This window comes from Panthera onca, chromosome B4 (assembly GCF_046562875.1).
Source record: "Panthera onca isolate mPanOnc1 chromosome B4, mPanOnc1 haplotype 2, whole genome shotgun sequence".
Taxonomy (NCBI): Eukaryota; Metazoa; Chordata; class Mammalia; order Carnivora; family Felidae; genus Panthera; species Panthera onca.
In genome coordinates, this window is record NC_138345.1 from 105375959 (window position 1) to 105396722 (window position 20764).

The 20764-nt window shown below is 36.4% G+C and overlaps 1 protein-coding gene across 1 annotated transcript in view; it reads left to right on the top strand.

Moving 5' to 3' along the window:
- The window catches only part of TMTC2 (transmembrane O-mannosyltransferase targeting cadherins 2), a 412397-nt gene that overhangs the window by 327302 nt on the left and 64331 nt on the right, over positions 1-20764 (top strand). Inside the window, exon 10 of the mRNA XM_078449640.2 lies at positions 16300-16414. Within this exon, the coding sequence (XP_078305766.2) occupies positions 16300-16414 (115 nt within the window). The remainder of the gene's footprint in view (positions 1-16299; positions 16415-20764) is intronic.

Below are 20764 nucleotides of genomic sequence, written 5' to 3' on the forward strand. Positions count from 1 at the left end.
GTGCCAAATTCATATAAATCATAACTTAGCTTAAAATGTTTAGGGAAGGATTTATATTAATTTTAATGCGTATAAGATGTGTCTAATGGTAGAAGGTACTGTTTCTTTTTCAGAAAGTGAGTAGGGCTATGTAGGAAATAAATAGGGTGATGTCATTTTTAGAAGGTGATGTGGTGGGAAGTGGGGTGCTTCTTGAAAGCAAGCAGGCAAGTAAAACATTTGTGAAGAGGTGATATTTGAAATCTATAAGTGTGAACCAGCTCTTTGAAGAGCCAGGTAACAGCATTTCAGACAAGTAACAAAGTTCAAAGTCGTAGGCAAGAGCAAGCTTGTGTTCACAGTAGAGAAGGAAGGCTAATGTGACTGGATTATATTAAACCAGATGGGAAGGTGGGAGGACAAGGCTTAGCTCTGGAGTTTGCAAGCTCCAGAGGCAAGCTAAGGAGTTTGCATTTTCTTCCTAGGGAAAAAGAAGGGACCCTGAGGAGAAGACAGGATTAGGGGAAGGTGGAGGGGAACTCTATTGCTATGTTTTAGGCAAAGAAGATAGTTTGGACTTGGCAGTAGTTGTGGGAATGTTAATATTTATATTGAAATTATACACTTACCTTCTTTAGAAAATTCCAAGATAATTGAGAATGGAGAGTCCCTGTTTTCCATTTTTGCACCATCAATATCTAGCATATTGCCCTACTCACAGTAATGTGTAATAAATGTCAGTTGAGCTCAGTTAGAGGTAGTCTCCATTTTAATTGGATATGGATTCCAAAACGGACTGAAAGTTTGTTCCATTAGCATTTTTATTACTTCCTGTACTGAGAACGTACATACTATGATTTCTCCGTCAACTTACTGGTTATGGATATTCTTAGGATATTTATACCCACAGATTGAATGAATAATACTTTCTCAGCTTAAAAATAAATGTTTAAATGAAATATACATGTTATTTTGTGTCTTTTTATAAAATGCTTTTGCAAATGCCCATGAAAATGCCAGCATGGGTGAATTTTGTTCTATTGGAGATTCATTCTCCTGGGTGATTATGTGCTTGTGATTTGCTTGTTAATGATACAAGTGACTTTGAAAATACTGTGCAGTTGGGACTAGACAGAGTGAAGTACAGGAATTTATATTGGCTGCAATGGCCATTAGAAGGCAATGTTTAAAAGTATTCTCAGTTATTTGCATTTTTAATCCACTAGTTTTGTGTTTTGGGGAAGGGATTGCATTGCAGACTGCCTTTTCTGCTTCAGGTTGGCTTGCCACAAAGAAAGCTAGACAGGTTTGTAAAACTGGTTCAGTAAGTTTGTCAAATGTAGGGCCCTCTGAGGGGCACCTGAGTCATTCAGTCGGTTAAGCATTTGACTTTTGATTTCAGCTCAGGTTATGATCTCTCAAACCATGAGATCGAGCCCTGTGATGGGCTCTGTGCTGACAGCGTGGAGCCTGCTTGTGATTCTCTCTCTGCCTCTCTGTCTGCTCCTCCCCCTACTCGTGGGCGTGTATGTGAATGCCTGTGCATGTGCACACGTGCTCTCCAAATAAATAAAAATAAGTTTAAAAAAAATGTAGAGCTCTCTGGTCCCTGTAGTCTCTGGGATGAAGATTCCTTATCTGTAAAGTGTGAAAGAGTTGATGTGGGCTTTCAAAATGTGTTTCAGTGCTAGGATTTCATGTTGTTGCTAATATATACTCAATTTCTCACTAATCTTTCATCAAAACTTTTAAGGAATGTATAGAAAATATGTTTCAAACTATGGTGTCAGTAATAGTATAATGTTACATTCATAATGTCATCAAACTTACAGTGTACCCCATGTCCATGTGAAACAAATCATCTGAAGGCTTTATGGAAGGTAGTTTATAAATGTCAAAGATGAGGATTTGGTGGCTTACTATCTCATGTGGGCCTGTAATTCATGGAATTCTCCATGGATTTCCCTATGGCTCCATTGGAAAGTTTCTGCCAAAAAAATAAAAGTTAAGACAAGAGGTCTCTGTCTCTGTCTCTGTCTTTTTTTTACAAATTACTAAAAAAGCCATTTTGTCAAAAAGATATATTGTAATTTTTCTTTATGTGCTTAGTAGTAAATTTTATGTAGATTGAAACAAATTAAATCAAAATGCATTTATTATGAGATACCTACTATGTATACATCTGGGTAGATGGAAATTCATTAAATATTAAGGACAAAAGCATAAAAAGTGAAAAGGAAGCAGAGTATGATAAATGCTATTAGAAGTACTCTTTTATGTTGACCTTGGATGGTTTCTTCTTTTCTCAGCAACCTCTTGACCGTACACCTTTCCCCTCATTTTCTTCATTTCGGTTACTCTCTCTGGGTGAAGGTGTTCATTCCAAGAGTTGAGCTATGTAGTGATGAGTCCTGAACCTCTTAATCCAACTTAGTATTTACTAAGTTAGATGTAAGGAGACAACAGGGAACTTGCAAACCGATGAGGGAGGCACACGTTGTAAAAATAATCATTTAATTATAATTACAGTTGGTTTTATAAAGGAGATATAGTATAATGAAGGGGCCTCGATTTGGGAGGTTGGGGTGCAGGAGAACTGTGCCTGATGAGCTGACACATAAGCTATATTTGAATGAATAGTAGTTCACCAGAAAAAAAAAAAAATGGAGAAACAAGTGGATACTTTGGAGAATAATAAAGCAGAGAAAATATTTGAGGCAGAAGGCACAGCGTATGTCTGGAGAATAGGTCAAGGACAGAACTTGGACCATAGCTAGAAACTCTGCGAAGATACATTCTGGTTCCATAGAAGGAAGAACATCCAACTTAGGAGAGCTGCCAGGTTAGGAAATGAGTGCCCATTGAAGATTTTTCAACTGTAGATTTTTAAGAATGTTAGAGAGAATTCAAGCAATGGGAATGGAAAAGGACTGGTCCAGACAACTGTGAAATCACTTCTAATGTGGAGGAACAGTCATTTTGTTATTCTTCCTCTTGAACCCAAAGAGAAGTGTAGAATTTTTAAAACTATAATTATCTAGGTTATTATTTGGCTCTACTATCAATTTTAGAATCCTGAAAATGTCTTATTACATTTATTCAGATTTTTTTTTTTATTTTGTCTTAACTCCTATGAGTTAGGAATAGATCTCAATGCCATTTGATTGAAATAATGGAAGTTCAGAATTTCCAAGTGACTCTCTGGATCCTAAATTTTCAACATACATAGTGGGAGAAGAACTTGAAAAGTCCAGAACTTTCTACAATTAAAATTCTAGTCTGTTTGTCTCTAGGATACTTTATATGCCCTTAAATTGCATTTTAAAAAGTAGATCCTTGTGGAAATTGTTAAAAAATTATATTTGATATTTCATCAGTGAACACTATAAGAGAGGAAGTTGAAAATATGTGATAAGTTGAATTGGTAAGAGGTGTGTAGTTACTTTTTATTATCATAATTAAAGCTAGTCAGTAGGTGGCAGTTAGCTGAGGTTGAATGTGTTGTAACATTTTACTTTTAATCACTTCAGAAACTCCAAGAGTAGTTTTAAAAATTAAATAATGAACGAAATAATGGTGTTAACGTGATTTAAAATGAAAATACATTTTTGGTGAGTCTTTGCAAAATTACATTGAGATAACAGTTATGTTTAATGCTTAAGACCAAAATATTTTGTTAAAATATCAGTATTTGTGTCTCTTTATTGCTCCAAGGACAGCACAGACAGTTCACAGGTATATAATTAGAATATGATGTTTCTAAATGTCATTCCAAACTACTTCGTTTCTTACCTCTGAATTTTTATTTTAAATTTGTTATTACTGCAATGTGTCTAATAGGTTAATATTATTTAATCTTCATACCTGGTGTGTATTTTATGTGACGTATTTTTGAAAGCCTTTTGAAATTAAAACTAACCATGACTAAAATGGGAAAAACAGGGAAGGGATTCTCTAAGCTAATAAGCAAAGAATAAAGGAAAAATTAAAGGATTAATGTAAAAAGAAATACAGTAAAAGGACAAGCAGGTAAGTGATAAGAAATAATTTCCATAAAAGCATAAGCTAAAACATCTGTCTACTTAAAACATGAGAAACTATAAAACTACAAGGGAAACAGAATATAAAGACCAAGGGATATGAACAAATAATTCCCCAAAGAGGAAATATAACAGATTTTAAAAGATAGGTAAACATAGAATTTCCTTAGAAATAAAGAAATTCAAATTCAAATAGCAATAAATTCCCTTGTTACTCTAGCATTTATTCTCAATAATTCTCTTGATAATATATGTTAAGAAAATATTTTTTCTGTGTTTATTAACAAAAGGTAGTAATTGGGCCATACCATTGCTATTTATTAGAGGCAAAAATAGGAAGGCATCTAAATGCCCGAAAAAGGGAAATGATTAAATAAGTTATTGCTATTCCCATTTGATGAAATATTTAATATCGTAAGTTAAACTTATAAAGAATATATAACACAGACAACTGCCTATGTTACTGTAAATGAAGAGTGATTAAATTTTGAAAAATAACCACATCATTGGAAAAGCAAAGCAAACAAAACCAAAGAAGCAATTTTAATAGTAGATGTTTTAGCATTTTGGACTCTTGCAGCCATTTTTTCTTTTTGCAGGCTTAATATTTTCTATTTATATTTTCTTTAATGAGTACATTTATTATGAAGGGATATATATACTTGATAAAATGTGAAAGAACAAGTGTCTTAAACTATTATTCAGGTAGTTGGTAGAAAAGATAGCAGGAAAATTATTATAGTAAACAAATAATTTTCCAAAACTTATTTGACAGAACTCAACATGTAGAATTTCAGATGTAAAAATTAAATGAGATAGGAATAAAAAGAGAAAGGCATCTTGCCTGAAATCTCTACTAAGTACCACATTTCTGTGATGAATTCATCAAATATAATAATAACACAAGCATTTACTTAGGGCTTTTGTGTCCTGAGAAATTCTTGTGGAATTCTCATTTAATCCCCACAAAAGCCAGGTGGGGAGATTGCTTGACTGTCTCCATTTTACAGAAGAGGAAAGTGAAGTCATGAAGCTGTAAGATAAATTACCCAAGACTTCAGTGCCAGTTAATAGTAGAGGCAGCATTTGAACCAAGGGACCCTGACTACACTGTCTATGTCAACAGAGGACATGAACAGGGATATTTTCCATCCACAGATGCTCTATTGGTAGGTTTATTGATACATGAAATATATATCAAATACACTGAAAGTTGGGTCTCACTCCCGCCCCCCCTTTTTTTTTCCCATCCCCTTGGGTGTTAGGTTTTCAAAATATGGATTTGGGGAGGGCACAAACATTTGGACCATTGCACCCACCACATTTCCTTATTAACTCTAAAAACAAAAAGAATACTATTGTTATAAAACATATGAGGATTAAGACGTTTCACAGTATTAAAACGATTAAATCAATTCAAGTAATATGGTATGACCTGACACCAGGGTTTTGAGAATTTCTACGAAGAAAAGTATTTGGTGTCATGCTGGGCACATCTGTGCTCATTAATGCTAGTGCTATTATTGAAGCTCAGTGTTCAACAGTTATGTCTTTGCACCAATGCTGGGTGTTTTTATGTACCTTTTGTTGTTTCAGCAATCTAACACTGTGCAGAAATCATATCCTCTCTATTTTACATCTGTGGGATTTAAGGTATCAGGAGTATATGTGGCAGCATTTAAAGGCCCTTTGCCTAGCTGGTTGGCAGAGCAAGGATTTGAACCTCCTTTCACTCTAAAGCCTAGGATATGTTTATGGTTTGCCTTGCGCTTTCAACTGTATGCACTAAATGTGAGCCTGGTGAGTCCTCAGTGGTGACAAAGACCCAAAATGCTGAGATTTTGGAGCACTGCTTGGGGGAGAAACACAGGCATGGAGCTCTCATAATCATGTACTTCAAGGCTGTAGGAAGGAAGGGCAGCTTGAAGTCATCAAGGTAGGGACAGAGCCTGAAAGGTACAGAGAGAGAAAAGAGCTCATGTAAAGAGGAAAGAAAAGGAAAGATAGGAGGCAGGGCACCAGATGTCACCCCACACAGTGGTACTGACATGATCTCATTTACTCTTCCTGATAACACAGCAAGGATATTCCTGTTTGTGAAGTGAGGAAACTGTGGCTGAAAATCAAAGAATCATGAAAGTAACCCGAGTGGCCTTGCTCCAGAGGTTCCCGTACTGGCTGCAGTACCTCACATAACAAAGATGGTCAGTCAGTATTTTTGCAGTAAAAGGATGACTGCCGAAGGACGGATTGGCCTTTAGTTAGTTTTGCTCTTTCCTTTTCTCATCTCTGCTTCCATTTTTTGCATGGCAATAGAGTCCACTTTGCTTTAAATTGTAACTAGGTGATGCTTTGTTAAGAAAAAGGTACAGTTAAGTTCTGCCTCTGTTCATTGGAGCTGCTGTAACAGCACAACATAAATTGGGTGGTTTATGAACAAGAGAAATTTGTTTCTCACAGTTCTGGAGGCTGCAAGTCCAAGATCATGGTGTATGCAGATTCAGTGTCTGGGGAGGCCTACTTCCTCAGTGACAGCCTTCTCACTGTGCCCTCACATGATGGAAGGGGCAAGGTAACTCTCCGGGGTCTCTTTTATGAAGAGACTAGTCCCATTCATGAAGGCTCCAGGATTTCAACATATCAACTTGTGGGTGGAGAGAGTAAAGGTACAAACACTCAGACCACAGCAACAATTTATATATGCATATTATTTTGAATCTGTCTTTGTATGGGACTCAAGAAGCCACAAAAGCAAGGTGGTAAGAACTGAGTTAAGCTTTAGATTAGGGATAGGGGAGCATAATGGATTTTGGAATGTGGCTCTCCCAGCCCCTCTGTTAATTGCTCCTTCAACATGGTCTACCTTTTGCTAGCTTCTCTGTTCCTCAATTTCTTAATCTAGAGATGATTGCTACTGCCTCAGCTTGTGAGGATTTGTTGACAATTCTGTAAAATAACTAGCCTGTCATATGTGCTCAGTTGTCACAATGACCATTTATTATTTTAAAATGGAATAGGACCCATACCGATACCTTGGAGAATGAATGAATCCTATAGAAAAAAATTTGGATAAGGTATATAAAAAAGAGACAGAGATCAGAGGTAAAGGGGACAATAAAAATCTAGATACGAAGAAAAAGAGGACTCTGTATCCATCAACATGAAGACAGAAAGAACAGAAAAGACATAATTGCTTGCAAGAAGAATGAGTATTATAGGTAACAAGTAATTGGGAACAGAGTGAGAGAACGAGCAAGGAAGGCAGAGAAGGAAAAAGAGAGATACTGGTTTTCCAGCCTTAGCTATTTGGATTTGGTGATGGAATGCACTTTGAGATTCTTGTTTATGTTCTGCCTTTCACTTAATTGAAGACAGTTGTTCCCGAAGTTTGCTACCCTGCCATTAACTCTTCTGTGCCTCAGTGACACGTCTGTGAAGGAACCCCTCAGAAGAGTCCATTGAGATGGTGTTGGAGGGCAATGAGGAGACTCAGAGCTCTTCCTAGGAAAAGGGTATAAGCATTTGGCTCTGGGAGCCACCCCTCTCCATTCTCATTGCCATCGTAAGTTAGTCTCAGAGGCACACTCCCTTCCTTACTGACTTCCCCTGTGTTTGAGACCTTATGTCTACCGCATTTCTTTCCTTACAACTCCCTTGTCTAGCAAATGACACTACTCACCTGTATACTTTGATTAGGTCACACTCTTCATCTAGTTATATCTTTCCCTTCGTCTTTAGGTGGTAAAATTCCTCAGATTGTTTAAAGCCCAGTGTGAGCTTGTTTTCCTTCATACAGTGCATTGGTTTATATTAAATATATATATATTCTTTACACTTATAGTGGGTTGTGAGGTTTCTCCCTCCCTCCCACTCCTTCTTTCTCTGACATCTTTTTACTTTCTCCCCAGTCTCCCTTCTTCTCTTCCTCGCCTCCTTCTACTTCTCACTCTTTATCTGACAGTCTTCATAACTTCCTCAATATTTCTCTGGCATTTCATAACCCTTCTGGAAAGAGGCAGGGGAGAAATAAATGTAATAAAGCATCCTGAGCCTTCCTGACCTCCTTTCTACTTGAGCACAGAGCCTTGGCCTGCTGTTCCTCTAATCTCCTTTGCACCAGACACCTTCCTTGCCACCTGTCCAATTCAGGGCAAATTTTTGGTCTCGTGTTCATACAGGGACAAATAGGGGACCTCCCAACCTCAAAGTGACCACTCCAGATTGATCTCCTGGGTATCCCTTTCCTCACTCAGCTGGTCCACCTGTTTTCTCGGCCAGTAACCACCACACATTTATCACGTTGGGTTTGTCTCAATAAACCAGAGCTGTTATTAAATCAGGCTTCCAAGAGCGCAAAAACACAAAGCAACAAAACTAATAGAAGGGAAGGGGAGAGAGACTGGTTTTAAAGATTAAGAGCAGGGACACTTGGCTGGCTTAGTTGATAGAGCATGTGACTCTCTTGATCTCGGGGTCATGAGTTCAAGCCTCACATTGGGCATAGAGATTACTTAAAAAAAAAAAAAAAAGTAAGAGCATACCTGAAATGCAAGGGATGCTCAGAAAGAGACACTCAGCAACCCTTCCTTCAGAGAAGCAAAAGGGAAGGTTCCCCTCCATATTTTTAATCCTTCCAAGTCTAATTAGCATACATTAAAACCTCTCGTTAGCAGCATCTTCTTTGGACAGCCAGTCTAACTCCTGAGCATCGCATTACTCCCTACGCTATCTTATCAGGTGTTTGTTACTCACCTTCCTGAATAGAAACATTTCGGGCTTGCTACAGTTCCACTTTACCTGCCTGGCTTGTTGCCATAAGATATCAACAAAATCAGCCCAAATATATCTACCATCTTCCAGGGTTTTCCCCTGCTTCAATCTGCTGAATCTTAAAAAAAAAAGATTAGATGCTTCTAGGGGCACCTGGGTGGCTCAGTTGGTTAAGCGTCCGACTTCGGCTCAGGTCATGATCTAACGGTCTGTGGGTTCGAGCCCCGCGTCGGGCTCTGTGCTGACAGCTCAGAGCCTGGAGCCTGTTTCAGATTCTGTGTCTCCTTCTCTCTGTGACCCTCCCCCCGTTCATGCTCTGTCTCTCTCTGTCTCAAAAATAAATAAACGTTAAAAAAAAAAATTAAAAAAAAAAAGATTAGATGCTTCTGGATATTGGTAATGTTCTTTTTCATGATCTGGCTAATAATTATATGACCATAGCCACTTTGTGAAAATTCCAAGTGATACCCTTACTTGTCCCCTTTGTGTATATTCAACTTTGATTATAAGTTGAACAAAAACCAAGTGTTTACACCATCCAGATACAATGCACTTAGCTTGTGATACCTTACATCTCCTCAAATTTACATCTCTTTTGCACTTAAAATATCTCCATAATCTCCTCTTTCCTCTACTAAATTGGAACTGTTTCAAGGATAAATTTGCATTTATCTTCCCTCTTCTCCACTGCCAGTATCACCATACCTTATGTGTATTAGGCACAATATATGTTTCTTGGATTGGATACATTAACCCATTGTTTCTTCTTCTTTTCCCAGACTACTGAATTTATTCCAAAGTACAATGGGGTATAATAGATTTTAGTCAAACTGCATTAGTTTGAACTGTTGTGGAATTAGTATATCTTTGAAGGTATAATTGATGTCTGGGTTATTTGCCATTTTCTAAGAGAAATTCGGAGATCTAAAACCAGGGCTGCCATGTTGCTTATATTCATAGAGACCTCACTGTGAATAGCATCCTTGGAAATTTTGCAGTACACAGCATGTATGGCCATTTAGTGCAGCCCTGCCTAAAATCACTCTTAAGGTGAGAGGATATGAATAGACAAGTGCCTGGTGACCTATGCTGGCCGGACTGTAGCTTACACTTGCAGATGACAAAAAGTAGCCACATAGGGACATAGGTAATTCATTCCTGTTATTGAATGTGTATTTATTAAATCCCCACAGTGTGCCAGGAAGTAAGAGAGTTAGTCACTCTGATATCTGGAGAAAGAGCTCTCTAGGTGGAGGGAATGGCAAATAAAGACTCTGAAGCAGGAGTCTTTGTTTCTCCAATGTGTTAGACAAACAGCAAGAGGCCAGTGTACGTTGAATAAGTGACCAAGAGGGAGAGTAGAAGGAGACAAAGGAGATGAGGTCAGAGAATGGGTGGAGGAACTCCCTCCTGACTATATCAGGCAGTGTAGTCCAAGATAAGGGACATTACGTTTCCCTAAGTCACCTGTAGAATGATGGTCTTTGACTCCCGTTTTAATAGGATCATTCTGACTGCTGTGTACCCTTTAGGGTCAAGGGCAGCAGTATGGAGACTGGTCAGGAGGTAATTGCTGCAATCCAGAGTGACATGATGGCTTGAGACAAGGTGGTAGTGGTAGAAGTCAGACAATTCTGGATCTATTTAGATAACTGATGTCCTCTGCCAAGGGGAACTATTTAATGAGAATGTTAAGTTCACGGTGTTATTTTATAAATAAGATTTTCATTTGCCTTTGAACATTTTTTGAAGCTACATACGAATGATTTTTCCCAAAGAGAATTATATTAGCATGACACCTATTACAGATTGTTTTAGCTCTTTAATTTAGTTACATTGATCAGAAGAGTGACTTTTTCATATATTTTAGTAAAAAATGCCAATCCCAACTAATCTAGGGAGTTTATTTGCAGAATTTTTACAAAGCAGTATTTGAGCCTTAGGCTTAAGGCCAACTTATATTGTGGATTTCTACCTTTCAGGCAGTTTTCTAAAGCCAGGAATTAATGAAGGCTTGATCTTCACCAGTTTGTCTTATTGAAACATTGATAAAAATCTACCAAGTTGTTTAAAGGGGTCAGTTAGAGAATTATCCAGAAAGGAAATGGTATAACTGTAATGCAGAAGCACTTGAATCTAGAACTGTCAACTGCTTTTTCCCTCTGCCTTTTTTAGCCTCTGGGGAGACTTCAACTTTTTGTATCTGGACCTCTAGAGAATGCTTTCTCTTTAAATATCCTTTTCTGTATTTCCCTACTCAGATTACTTTCTTTCATTGTAATTTCTCATCTTGTTTTTGCCTTTGTTATTCCTTTGATTGAAGACAATTAAATATGATGATGATAATTAACTTGGGTAAGACAAATTATAAACCAAAGAAATAATGATAAAGCATGGTAGTACAATACATACATAAGAACAAAATATATTTTACTTAAGATTTTCATAGTGTATTTGAAATTCAGCTCAATTATCAAACACAAAGGATGTGTTTGTTTACTATATGTGAAAGAGAAGTGATTTCTCATAACTATTCTACATATGAAGGATAAAATTCTTAAATCTCCTTATTTTAAGAGTTTGAAAGAGTTTGTAAACTTGTATTTACTGCATATATCTTATTGATATAGATGTATCTTTCTATCTACACGTGTATGTGTAACCTGGCCATTATTTTTTGTAATATAGGGAAGAATACATGTAGTTGATCGACCAAAAAAACCTCAATCTAACTGGTGACTAATCCAGACAGAGCATCTAGATTATGGTGCAAAATGTTTATTTTGTTGTTCCTATCAGACACTGGTTCTCAAACTATGGACAGTGGAATAGCAGCATCAATAGGTACTAGTAAAAAATTAAAGTCATATTTATTACTCCCTTGTGGAATGAATTTGTTAGAGGAATGAATATACAATGGGGAAAAGTCTCTTCAACAAATGGCATTGGGAAAACTGGACGGCTACATGCAAAAGAATGAAACTGGACCACTTTCGTTCACCATACACAAAAATAAACTCAAAGTGGTAAAAGATCTAAGACCTTCAAGTAAAAGACCTGAAACCATCAAAATCCTAGAAAAGCCCATGGGCAGTAATTTCTCTGACATCAGTGATTCAGAGAACACTCTAGAAAAGACAGTGTTTTTCTAGATATGTCTCCTGAGGCAAGGGAAATAAAAGCAAAAATAAGCTATTGGAACTACATCAAAATAAAAAACTTATGCACAGCAAAGGAAACAGTCAACAAAACTAAAAGGCAACCTACTGAACATGAGAAGATATTTGCAAATGACATATTCAATAAAGGGTTAGTGTCCAAAATATATAAAAAATTGATACAACTCAAAGGCCAAAAACCAAATAGTCCAATTAAAAATGGGCAGAAGACATGAATAGACATTTCTCCAAGGAAGATATCCAGATGTCCAAGAAACAAACGAAAAGATGCTCAACATCACTTATTATCATGGAAATGAAAATCAAAACTTCAATGGGATACCACCTCACACCTTAGAATGGCTAAAATCAACAACCCAAGAGACAACAGGTGTTGGCAAGTGTCTGGTGGGAACAATAATATATAAAGCTGCTGGAAGAGTGAGTTGAGGCAAAGTCTTCCAGAAGGAGTAAGAGCAAATTTTGTTCCTCATTATTCCCCCAATGACTTATCAGTATAGGCTTTTTGGATAGTTATTAAAAAGAAAGCTAGGGGCACCTGGGTGGCTCAGTCAGCTAAGTGGCTGACTCTTGATTTCAGCTTGATCTCATGGTTCGTGGGATCGAGTCTCTTTCTGCCCATCCCTGTTCACACACTCTTTCTCTCAAAATTAAATAAATAAACTTTAACATTTTAAAAAAGAAGAAGAAGAAACCTAGTGTGTCTTTATTTCCCTATTTATGTTGGTTCTCTGTATTTAAAATGCTTATTGCTCTTTTCCCCATCAATTTTGGGCTATATTTCAAACAAACAAACAATCATTGTATAAGATAACAGAATAATTATTCACTTTCAACCTCGATTCTCATTTTCAAGTTCAGTTTAAAAACAGACACCAAATGGTCCACACTGCATAATATTTTATGCCTTTATCATAGCAGAACACTAATGCTGGAATATTGAGATATATGGTCCGTCGAGAACAGAAAGGGGGGAATTATGCAAATATCTAATATGCTGCGGTATTGTTTTTCTGAATGTTAATATGATGAATGAATTCTGCTGTTAAAAATGATCATATGGGGATTTTTTTCTGTTACTGTTTAGTAAAAATTACACGTTTCATGTGGTTTGGGGACCTTGCAAAGTGTGTAAATTGCATTTTGCATGGCAAAGCTGACATAAAGGAAAAGAAATGTTTTGGGTTTTTTTTTAATTTTTTTTTTTAATGTTTATTTATTTCTGAGACAGGGAGAGACAGAGCATGAGTGAGGGAGGGGCAGAGAGAGAGGGAGACACAGAATCAGAAGCAGGCTCCAGGCTCTGAGCTGTCAGCACAGAGCCCGACGCGGGGCTCGAACTCACAAACCATGAGATCGTGACCTGAGCCGAAGTCGGTCTCTCAACCGACTGAGCCACCCAGGCGTCCCAGAAATGTTTTAAAATTATGATAAAAATTGTGTGTTTAATTTTATACAGCTAGTTAATGTTGTTATCCTTTTTTGTTGTTGTTGAACATTAAAGATATGTTTGGCTCCCTCCCTCTCGAACTTTTTTTTTTCCTTCCCCTCCCCCATGGTCTTCTGTTCAGTTTCTCAGGATCCACATAAAACTGAGAACAAACTGAGGGTTGATGGGGGGTAGGAGGGAGGGGAGGGTGGGTGATGGGTATTGAGGAGGGCACCTGTTGGGATGAGCACTGGGTGTTGTATGAAAACCAATTTGACAATAAATTTCATATTAAAAAATAAAAATAAAAAAATAAAACTGTGAAAAAAAGAAAGAAAGAAAGAAAGAAAGAAAGAAAGAAAGAAAGAAAAAAAAATAAATAGAGATAGATGTGTTTGGCACTGACAGAGCTTGAAAGGCTTTGCCCTTGGGGCTTTGCATATAAACTGACCTCTTAAACCACCAGTATCATTATCTGCATCACATAAGCTTCTTGCCATTGTCCTCTGTTTCTGTGTGGATAGTGTAGGTATCTTGCCCCTCTTTTCTCTCTTTTTCTCTTTGGTTTCCTTTATATAGTTTTTTTCTTTTCGGACCAGAGCTAGTGTATCTTATCTTCTTTACCCTCTATAGTCTGGAGTAATGAATTTTACTAAATAACCTTCATTATTCAGTTAATTGTTGTATTTTCCTAACTATTAATACAGAATACATTTCAGAGTTAATAGCTGTCTGGAAAGGGAAAAGAACAATTAATAAATCCCTACATTATCCTTTGTTTAAATATCACATAGTAATTAACATATTTGTTAATACATTTACTTGGATAAACATTATTTTTTGAAGGCAGGTGGCAATTAATATTATGTGTTAATTTGAAAAGCCTATAATAAGGGGTGCCTGGGTGGCTCAGTTGGTTAAGCATCTGACTCTTGATCTTGCTCAGGTTGTGATCTCAGGGTGTGTAGGATCGGGCCTGTGTCAGGCTCTGTGCTGACAGCAAGGAGCCTGCTTGGGATTTTCTCTCTGTCCCTCTCTCTCTGCTCCTTCCCACTCATGTTTCTCTTTCTCTCTGTCTTTGTCTCTGTGTCTGTCTCTCTCTCTCTCTCTCAAATAAATAAATATTTTAAAAAAAACATTAAAAAGGAAAAAGGAAAAAAATACACACCTATAATAAGAGTAACTGAAGAATGGGTTTAGCCTGGTATCCTCTACTAAGACATAAATGATGAGATATTAATTTTTCAGGATGCCATAGAGTATCTTCTTCTTATTTTGCTGTTTTTAAACAGCATATACTTTCAGTTGAACCTCATATCAACACATTTATAGTTAGTATACACCCGAATTTCATAAGTAATGTGTTCTTCTATTTATAAATGTAACTGCAGTTGGCCCTTGAACAGCATGGGGGTTAGGGGCACTGATCACTGCACAGTTGCAAATCTGTGTATAACTCTTGACTCCCCCAAAACTTAACTACTAATAGCCTACTGTTGACTAGAAACCTTACTGATAACACAGACTGTTAATACCTATTTTGTATGTCATGTATATTATATACTGTATTTTTAGAATAGAGTAAGCTAGAGAAAAAAAGTTGAAATCATAAGGAAGGGAAAATACATTTCTAGTAGTGTACTGTATTTGTCAGAAAACAAAGCAAAAACACAACTACATATAAGTGGACCCATGTAGTTCAAACCTGTGTATTCAAGGGTCAAATGCATTTATAAATCTGTGTCCTTAATAATCTTCTGACCTAACAATTATGTTTATTTTGAGGCATGAGAAAGGCATAGTATTAGGTGACAAACTAAGAGAGTAATGTACAACTTTTAGTAGAAATACCTGAGAGATGTCTAAGTTCTGGTCTTAAGACTTTGTCACTGCATTTTAATAAGTAGGCTTGAAACCATAGGTTTATCTTTACTTACCATTTCTTACCAATTTAAGTTTAGAAATGCTTAAATACAAGCAGTATCTGTAGCTTATTATAAATTCTTAAAACAGAAAATGTCCTCTTGTATCTTAGGACCAGTCCTTTTGGTTAGAAGACTGTTACGCATTGCTTTGGTTTTCTTTTGAAAGGGCCAAACTTTGTCAGATAGGGCCAAACTTCATTACTTGTGCTGTTAATATATCTCCAGCTATAAAGCAAAAAATCAAAAAGTCAGCCTATTCTCTCTGCTTGCCTATTTACATCCTTAAAATTGGACCCAATTCTTCTTTTTTTTTTTTTTTTTTGTCCTTAGAATATGTTTCTGGGATAGTACCCTATATCAATTCTTGAGGTATAGTTTCAAAGAATAGTATGGCTCTATCTGCAATAATTCTAACCTTGCAAAGCAAACCTGAAAGTAATCTCAAAAATGTGAACTTGTTAATATTTGTTCCATGTTTAGTAATCAATCTAATTAAGAGTGAGTAAATGCTAAATGGACTTTTGTATGTTCCTTCAATAATTGTAGTGCTGCTTGAATATAAGAAATGAATATATCTCAATATAGATAGCCTTGTTTGCACATATGCATAAGAGACAGTAGCTGTTTTAAAGGACTAATAATTAAAATAAATTTAATTCTTTTTTGTAATATATCTTTAAATGTATTCATTTTATTTCTTGGTTCGATAGTCTATACAGGATTTTTTTTTTTAAGGACAAGAAAAGACCCAACTCTATTAATGTACCAGACAGGTGCATTGGGATGTCCTGCAATGAAGGGAAAGGCATATAAAATATAACCAAGTGAAGAGATATAGATGTACAGCATACATAAACCTTAGCTTCAAATCATGCTTACCGCTATTTTTATATTTTCCTCCATAGCAGCTTTAATGGCTTCACAGGATTAGATTTGTATTTTCCAAGTTGAAGCTCACTTGCTTTTATACTTTACAGGTCAGTTTCTTCTGGAAGAAGCTCGCCTCATAGAAGCAGCTGAGATGGCAAAAAAAGCAGCTGAATTGGACAGCACAGAGTTCGATGTGGTCTTCAGTGCTGCCCACATGCTCAGGTTTGTTTTGCTACTATACCTTAGAAGACCAACTTTGTAGCTTTGGGAAGGCAATTAGGTATACTGATTCACCTGTCATACCGCCTTATTCCACATTCTTGAAGTGAATTGTGCTTTTTACCGTGCTAAAATCAGTCAGGTGTATTGTATTCATTAAAGTCCATGTGCACAGTATATGTAGGGCATATAAGCATTCAGAACTCTGAAAAATATTGAGACCCCTTTTCCCATGAAAAGGGAAATTCACGTTCCCTTGTGATTCCCTTCACACTCCCTTCCCATTCCCATGAATGTGGCATGTGAATTTATTTTATTATGTTTGGTGGTGGAGAGGATTGTCAAATACAAATATACCTAAGGCTTATCAAAGTCTCAAAATGGCCCTGAAACAATATATCTTTGTAGACCTTTTAATACTTCTATTTTCAGAAAGATATCATAAAGGATAATTATAATATTAGCAAAGCAATTAAAAGGCAGATCAACAATTTTTGTTGTGAATATAAAAAGAATGTTTAATGCATCCATAAGTGGTGTTTTAGGTTAAAGGAGTATGTTTTTAAGAAACTCAAATGATTTGAGTTTTTAAAAGTTTTTTTAAAAGCAGTTTTTTTTAAAAAGCTGTATTTGTTCTATTAGCAATATGAATAACCCTTCTCCCACAATCTTACCTGAATTTCACTTAATTAAATCTCTATCTAAATGCTTCATTAGCTGACATTCACACTATGGGCTCTGTGCTTGGTTCTAAGGATAGGTTTATAATCATGTAGATTACTCTCTTAAAAGGGAAGAAAAATACCAAAGGAATTCCTTCACATTTGGATGGCTTTAAAACATGGAATTTCAAGAAAAGTAGTTTTGCTTAGTTTTTATTTTGAGATCATTATAGATTTATATACAGTTGTAAGAAATAATATAGAGATCCCCTGTACCATTTATCCAGTTTCCCCAATGGTAATATCATAAAATGATAGTATAATATCAAATGCAGGAAATTGACATTGATACACTCCACTGATCTTACTGAGTTTCTCTAGTTATACTTGTATCCCTGTGTGTGTGTGTGTGTGTGTGTGTGTGTGTGTGTGTGTGTGTGTGTTTATTTCTGTGCCTTTTTTTATCACACGTGTACAGGTTTGTGTATCCATCATCATAGTCAAAGTACAGACTATTTCCAATACCTCAAGTATCCCTTGCATTGTCCTTTGAGAACCACTTGGCTTCCTACTTAGCTTTTTATAAGTTTTAAATAAATTCAAAGTCTGAGAGTAAAGAGTGTACTGTGAGGTCTCAGTTGAATGTACTCACTCCACATTTAACATTTAGCATTCCTAAAGCTGGTATCTACAAAGAGAAACCAGTATTCAATCAACTATTGGTATATTTATAAAATAAGCTATAGCCAATCTGCAAGAACCTTCAATGCAAGGATAATTTTTAAAGGACACTTCCATTTGCATGACAAGCTTAGGTCTGTTATAGGGAAGGAACTTGTTCTTCATGAATAAAACACCATGCTTTTAGTCACAATAAACCATTTGCAAGGATGGATATGCACAACTTTCTACGGGCTAATTCATCTTAATCATAATAGATACTTTCATCAGTAAGGCATTTTGCTACATATTAAGTCAGTACCTGAAATTCAAAGTCTACCAATTGAAACCCATTATAAGAACATTACAAAAATAACGTCCTTGTTAAATATATCACTCATAACTTTTCCTTAGTTACCATAGTGCCAGAAACCAGTGGAAAATTTTTGTTATACCTTGGTGATGTAGAAATCTTTAGGATTTATTTTTTAGAACCTTCCTTCTAGCTTTCTGCAGTCTGCATTTCTCATTAAGTTGCAGTCAACACCTTCCTAATATTGATTGCAATTATGGACACAGCAACCTGGCTATAGCCTACCCAAATTGTTGGCAGTCCCCATGAATGTTTTTACTCCATTTTTCTGTTTTTCCCCTTTATCAAATTCAACTATTTCTTGAGTACTTACTGTGCAAACTGAATAGCAGCCTTTTCCCTTATTAATCAAGAGCACTTAGGACTTTGCTGAAAGGAGTAAGAAAGGCTACTGGTTTTGCCTTGAGCAGCATGATCAAAATCCTTAGCTATCAAGATCTTGCTTATTTAATGTTACATGTGACAGTTCCTCTGGTAATGCCAAATTATTGTATATTGAGTTTGGTATTAATTCTCGCCTCAGAGCTCTGTTGTTTTGCTAGGTACTTAGGAGACAAAATTGGCAGGGTTTGGTGAAGGAAAAGAGTATAAGGCAGGGTATGAGGGAAAGAGCTGATGTCTCCCTGGTTTGTCTTGGTTGACTGGATTAATGGCTACCGTCCTATCCAAAATCAGCAATTTAGGAAATGTTGTAGTTCAAGGAATGGTTTGAACACATTAATTTAACTTACCTTTCCTTGGCTAATTCCAGTGAAATTGCCCAAAGAGTCTATTAATGAGGAAAAATGGCTTATCACAAATCCAAAAAAAAAAAAAAAAAAAAAAAAAAAAGCTATTCCACCTGGATGAGACTAGATTGGGAGAGGGAACGTCCTGGAGCTAACCATCAAGGGACAAATCTTCATCTTATTGGGACCTTCCAGAGGCTTGAAATTTGAGAAATTTCAAACAGACCCATTTCAACTCTCAGTAGTGGATAGTGATCTGTCTGTGTAGAATTAGCACATAGAAAGTTTGAAATATAGGATTTCAAATTATCAGTTCAGATAAGAATGACAAATCAGATGTATCCAAGTAAAGAGCCCTCATGAAAGCAGTGAGATTTACATTAAACCCAAGAGCCACTTAGGCTATCTATAAATTCCTGCTATTTAGGTGATTCACAAGAACATTATGTGGTATGAAAGAATTAATGCTGTTTACCAAATGTGTAGGCCTTCCACCTTCAATAAACGTAAAAGGATTATACTTTTCTGCTTCTTCCAAGTTGAAGACCTTTATGGATCTTATTTGGGTTGTTGAATGTGTGTGGATATGAATATGTCACTTTTGAGCCAAAGCTGTAAGAGTCCAGGCCCTTTGCTTTTCTGACTTGGAAATTGTGGAAATTGATCCTGAAATGACCAGAGGCGGACAGACCTCCCTACTCACGTGCACTGAATGAGTGAGTGAGAAATAAACTTTGTTGTCTTACTTCACTGAGATTTAAGGTGTGTTTATATTACCACAGTGTCACCTAACCTAGCCTAACTGACACAGAAAATATCTTTGAAAATGAAATAGGTGGTTTGAAAGAGGAACAGTGTGACATTAGAAAAGATTACTGAGAGGTTAATAGGATCTCTGAGGTTATAACTGCAGTGGAGGTAATGGATAATTGTCAGACTGATAATTTATTTTATTATTATATTCTAAGTGTTTTTTTTATTTTTGAGAGAGAATGAGAGAATGAGAGTGCACAGGAATGTGAGGAGGGGAGGAGCAAGAGAGAGAGGCAGAGAGAGAGAGAATCCCAAGCAGGCTGCATACTACATACTGCATAACAGCAAAGAGCCTGATGCAGGGCTTGAACTCACTAATTGTAAGATCATGACCTGATCTGAGATCAGGAGTCAGATGCTTAGCCAACTGAGCCACCCCAGCATCTGATAGACTGATAATTTAAATAGAAGTTACAGGTATCTTTTCAGAACTTAAATCATAAGTACTAAAGGCATCAAAATGGTGACTGAAAGGATAAAAGATTGGAGGGTGGATTGAGAACATTATATACATACTCATAATTACACATATGTTAGTATAATTATATGTAGGGTACAGGTATGTATATATACCATATATAGTGTATATGTGGCATGTATATAGATGTGATACATAGTCTTATTTGTGTATATATAAAGATGATGTATAGTTATATGCCATATATGTGTGTGTGTGTGGTCATGTTTAGCATTTATACATATATGCAGTTTTATTTGGTTTTGTATATATAAATGTTAACATAAATAGAAAATTTCTGAAGGCGAGCATAGAACACATTAGGCATTATCAACAAACAGAAAATTTCCAAGCTAGGATGAAGGCCTCTGTCATCGTATTGAAAGCAAAACTGCCGAAAATAGACCTCCTCCTAAGCTTGTCTTCATGTCTGGGTCACACTTTTTAGTTGCATACTGAAGAATTCTCTCTTGCCAGTTTAAGCAGAAGCAGAATTTATTAGGAGAGTATTCTGTAGCCCACAGGCTCTCTCTTGGGCTTGAGATCACTCTACACAGTCAGAAGTAATGCCCAACCAACTAGCTTTCTCTGGGACTCAGCAACTTTTGCAGTCCCAAACTCCACCACCATCACCCACAAGGAACCAAGCAGAGCAAGCCC